The sequence below is a fragment of the Chlorocebus sabaeus genome, chromosome 5 (assembly GCF_047675955.1).
Source record: "Chlorocebus sabaeus isolate Y175 chromosome 5, mChlSab1.0.hap1, whole genome shotgun sequence".
Classification (NCBI taxonomy): Eukaryota; Metazoa; Chordata; class Mammalia; order Primates; family Cercopithecidae; genus Chlorocebus; species Chlorocebus sabaeus.
In genome coordinates, this window is record NC_132908.1 from 21669521 (window position 1) to 21674598 (window position 5078).

The 5078-nt window shown below is 53.5% G+C and overlaps 1 protein-coding gene across 1 annotated transcript; it reads left to right on the forward strand.

Annotated features, from left to right (window-relative positions):
- Positions 1-639: 639 nt before the first annotated feature.
- On the forward strand, positions 640-4784 carry CHP2 (calcineurin like EF-hand protein 2). The gene is made up of 7 exons (XM_007988063.3): positions 640-959; positions 1501-1573; positions 1688-1768; positions 1906-2036; positions 2220-2281; positions 3039-3161; positions 3379-4784. Exons 1-7 carry the CDS (start codon positions 893-895, stop codon positions 3430-3432), a joined length of 591 nt encoding a protein of 196 aa, XP_007986254.2. The 5' UTR covers positions 640-892; the 3' UTR covers positions 3433-4784.
- The last annotated feature ends 294 nt before the right edge of the window (positions 4785-5078 follow it).

Below are 5078 nucleotides of genomic sequence, written 5' to 3' on the forward strand. Positions count from 1 at the left end.
TGGTTCTGGAGGGCTGCTCAGAGGACTAAGTATTCCCAGTCTGGAGCTCTAGGGGGTCAGTAGGTACCTAAGGGAGTGAACTGGGCTTGGAGGGACTGTGGCCAGAAGACAGCTCTGGGCCTGGTAGTGACAGAACTTCTGATTTCTCAGGAAAAGCCAAGAATATGGATTTTGGGTTAAATCTCCTGAATTTTAAGCAGTGGCTCAATTAAACAACGATAAGGCAATGTGGACGGAACAAAAGGGATGAAACCAAGATTTACTGACTTTCCCAGAGTCAGGGGCACGGCTGGGATTCCAATAAGGACTCCCAAACCAGTGCTCTTTTTACTTAACCTAACGCACACCCTTCATCTCACCGCCCCTCCCCACTTCTCCGTCTTCGGAAGTCCTTCGACGCCTCTCCCCGCTCCCCGAGGATTTCCTCCTCACAGGCCACCCGCCTTCCAGCAGGGCGTGGTCTCTACAGAGGAGGTCAGGTCTCCCAGGCTTCAACGCCGCCGCCGGGGAGCGCCCTGAGGTTGGGAGCGCCCGGGCGCGCGAAGGAGGTGGTGGCTCAGGAGTCGGGGCAGACCGTGGGAACCGGCCCCGGGGGGCGTGGAAAGGCGGGGCGCGGGACTCGACCAGCCTCTCCCACGCCGATGGCAAAATCTCGGAACTGAAACAGCCAGTTGTTCTCAGCTTCCCTCTGACCCGCCACCCTGGACATTGTTTTCCATTCGCCCGGGTCGCGGGTGGGAGGCGAGGCACGCCGGGGTTCTGGAGCTTGGCCGCGCGCCAGGCTTGTGGCCTTCGTCCCCTGGGGCCACTGGGGCGGCCACGCCTCTCCGGCAGGAGGAGAGAACGCGTGGGTCTGGGTGGCTGCTCCGGCCCTCCCGCCTCCAGCTCCGCCATGGGGTCGCGCAGCTCCCACGCCGCGGTCATTCCCGATGCGGACAGTATTCGGCGAGAGACCGGCTGTGAGTGCGCCTGCACCGGCGGCTGCGGAAGGGACCGGGCGAACTCAGGCGTCCGGGGCTAGGGAAGGGGTTGAGTTGAAGGATGGACGAACTTACAAGTCTGGGGTCCGGGGCTCCCCGGAGCTGGAAGACCAAGTCCCCAGTGCCTGGGATCTCTGGGCTCGGGGCGGGTTAACCTAGGGGTCCCAGCCTCCAAGTTTGGGGAGGATCCGGGTTCAAGGGGTTGGAGTCCGGAGAAATCCAGGCACCCAGGTGTCCTCGAGCCCGGATCGAAGCTGAAGGCAGAGCTGACGGCGGATGGAAGGGATGGCTTTGGTACTTTGGTTTTCGGGAGGTTGCGAGCCGCCCAGGTCTCCAACCTGGATCTTCGCGGGGTCGCGTCACTCTCCCTCCACCCCGGCCAGCTTCACCCCTGATTCCCCGGGATGATTGCCCCTTCCAGCAGGCCCCGCTGTCCCTGGCCCATTTTCCCGGCCGATTGGGGCGGGTTTCTGGAGCGGGCCCCGCAGGGTCACACACCACCCCTTTCTCCTTCCCGCAGTCTCCCAAGCCAGCCTGCTTCGCCTGCACCACCGGTTCCGGGCACTGGACAGGAACAAGAAGGGCTACCTGAGGTGAGGGGGGAGCTGACCTCATGACTTCTGTCCTCTGTCTCTCTGACTCCGTGTCCCTCTTTGACTCTCCATCTGGCATCTCTGCCTTACCCTCTTTGAACTTTGGCTTTGCAGCCGCATGGATCTCCAGCAGATAGGGGCGCTGGCCGTGAACCCCCTGGGAGACCGCATTATAGAAAGCTTCTTCCCCGATGGGTGAGGCCTGCTGGGCATCGGGAGGTGGAGGCGGGAAAACCGGCGTGTGAGTGGGTGGGAGGGGAGTTTAGAGATTGAGGCAGAGTGATGACCAAGGTGACCACCACCTCTTTCCATTCTGCCCCCTGTCTCCCCAGGAGCCAGCAAGTTGATTTCCCAGGCTTTGTCAGGGTCCTGGCTCATTTTCGCCCTGTAGAAGATGAGGACACAGAAACCCAAGACCCCAAGAAACCGGAACCTCTCAACAGCAGAAGGAACAAACTTCACTGTGAGTTTGTGAGGACCTGCCCAAGTGAGAACGCAGATGTACCCACACCAGGGACAGGCTCCAGGAATCTCCCATTCCCTTCCTGAGCCCATTGACAACCTCCCCCCTCCTCCAGGGTGGCCTTCTGCTGGAAGAGAGCCAGGGAAGACCTACCTTCCTTTCCCCCTCCCACCCTCTCCCCAGATGCATTTCAGCTCTATGACCTGGATCGCGATGGGAAGATCTCCAGGCATGAGATGCTGCAGGTTGGCAGAAAGCGAGAGCAAGAGATGTGATGTGTGAAGGATGGGATGGTTAAATGCAGTGGTGTGAGAGAGATGGGGTGGGATGATTGGGGAACTGGAGCGCAGATAATTGGGGTATTCTTTGGGAAATGGGAATGGGTGGAGTTGGAGTGTGGGTTTGTTGGGAGTCAAAGTGGGGAGCAGTTGACTGTGAGGTTGGGAATAGATCAGTGATTCTCAACTGGGGGTGATTTTGCTCCCTGAGTGAACATCTGGCAATATCTGGAGATGCTTTTTGTTGTCACAACAGGGGAGAGAGTGTGCTACTGGCATCTAGTGGGTAGAGGTCATGAAGGTGGCTATATATCATGCAACACCCAGGAGAGCCTCCTCCAACAAGGAGTTATCTGGCTCCAAATGTCAATAGTGCCAAGATCGAGAAACTCTGGAACAGATGTGATGGAATGAGGATGGTATTAGAAACCCTTAGTGGCTGAGGTGGAGAATGGTGTGGAGGATGGATGGAGGTTGGGTGATAAAGTTGGGTAATGAGTTTGAGCATATTCTGAGGGTAGCGTGGGATGGTGAGGGAGAGACAGGAGATTGGTTGTTGAAGCAGTAGGGAAAATTATTGGGGGGGGATATGGTGAAAAATGGATGAAGGATGGATTATAAAATTAGTAATAACTTTTGGGATGAGGTGGGCAAGGTTTAGGGAATGGGGGAGTAGCAGCCTTCATGCCCCCTCTTTTTGGCTGCCTCTTCACTCGTCTCCCAGGTTCTCCGTCTGATGGTCGGGGTACAGGTGACAGAAGAGCAGCTGGAGAACATCGCTGACCGCACGGTGCAGGAGGCTGATGAAGATGGGGATGGGGCTGTGTCCTTCGTGGAGTTCACCAAGGTCAGAGTGCCCTTGGGGACTGGGGAGTTGAGATCAGGAGTCCTTGGGGCAGACAGACACGGGAAATGTTCAACGGAGGAGGGTGGAAAGATAGGGGCTCCCTGGGAATGATGGGGTCTCTGGACCCGCCAGAGGAGTAGAATCCTGGGGGAGGAGGTTGGGAGCATGGAGAGTTGAGAGTCTCCATTCGTCTGCCTGTCATTCGTTTTTCCCTCAGTCCTTAGAGAAGATGGACGTTGAGCAAAAAATGAGCATCAGGATCCTAAAGTGACTCCGTTTGTGCCTTGGGCTTGCTCCTGCAACCAGTATCTCCTTGGAATTCATCCAAAGCCCCCATGGACTCAGGGCGCCAATAAACTGTATTCTTGCTTCTAACTCTATTTAGGGCCAAGGGAAGAAAGCTGGAAGGATGTGTACTAAAGTCTAGCTCAGCATTCCCCAGCCTTTTTGGCATCGGGGACAATTTTTCCACGGATGGGTGACAGGGGATGGTTTTGGGATGATTCAAGTGCATTACATTTATTGTGCACTTTATTTCTGTTATGATTACATTGTAATATATAATGAAATAATTATACAACCCACCATAATGAAGAATCAGTGGGAGCCCCAAGCTTGTTTTCCTGCAACTAGATGGTCCCATCTGGGAGTGATGGGAGACAGTGACAGATCATCAGGCATTAGATTCTCACAGGGAGCGCACAACCTAGATCCCCTGGGTGTGAAGTTCACAGTAGGATTTGGGCTCCTATGAGAATCTAATGCCACTGCTGATCTGACAGGAGGCAGAGCTCAGGCTGTAATGTGAGCAATGGGGAGTGGCTGTAAATACAGATGAAGCTTCAGCTTGCCTGCCGCTCACCTTGTGCTGTGCGGCCCGGTTCCTAATGGACCACAGACATGATGCCAGGTCCAGCTCATTTGGTCTCAGAGCTGTGAATCAGCCAACCATCTTTTGGTTGCAAATCACTGAAAACCCAACTCAAAGTGACTTAAGTCAGAAAGAAATTTTGAGAGCTCATGTAATTAAAAAGTCTGGAAATATCTTACTTTAGGCACAGCTGGACCCAAGGGCACAAACGATGTCATCAGACCCCAGTTATTCTCCATCTCCCAGCTCAGCTTTTTCTGTCCATAAGCCTCATTTTCAGGAAGGCTCTTTCCTAGTGGTGGAGATGACCACTACCAGCTCCAGGCTTCTATCCTACTAACCTAGTAACCCAGTGGGAAGAGATTTTCTTATTCCAGTAATTCCAAGTGGAGAGAGTCATTAACCCGGTTGGGGTCTCATCCCTACTTCTAGGGGAATGGAATGCTGTGAGTGTTCACAGGCCAGGCCTGTGTCATGTGCTAATTCCTAGAGCCAAGGAAACAAGGTCTGAGGATTCAGGATGGGGTGAAAGTGGTTGCTTAAAGGAAAATGAAATACAATTAGCAGAATAAGGGGAAATGAGTAGTTTGCTCTGCTTGGGCAAAACAAGAGATGCCCATTACTGTGAGGGACCCTTGAAGTCTGGACTCTTAAATGGGTTTTTTGCTGATTTCCTGGGTGCATGCTAGGATGATCGGGCTTGATGGGGTAGGGAAGAGTTGATGTAAAAATAATAAACAATACATACCTTCCTAGAGTGTGAATGTGTTCGAAGAGTCTAAGAGTAAGCTTGTTTTCATGGTAAGACATTCAGACATTGATATAAGACGGAATGGAGTAGGATGTCCCATAAAACCATGAGACTCTGTCTGCAGCAGAGCACTCTGGTTGCACTTGTGGGAGACGCTGTAACTGCCTTGCTGTTTTTCTTCCTCCCAGATCTGGTCTTTGGTTGTCTTGTATCAACACATGAGAACCAGTTGTGCTCATAACATCTCAACTCTGCTTTCAATGATGTGTTAGTAGCTTGAAACTGGCTATAGTGG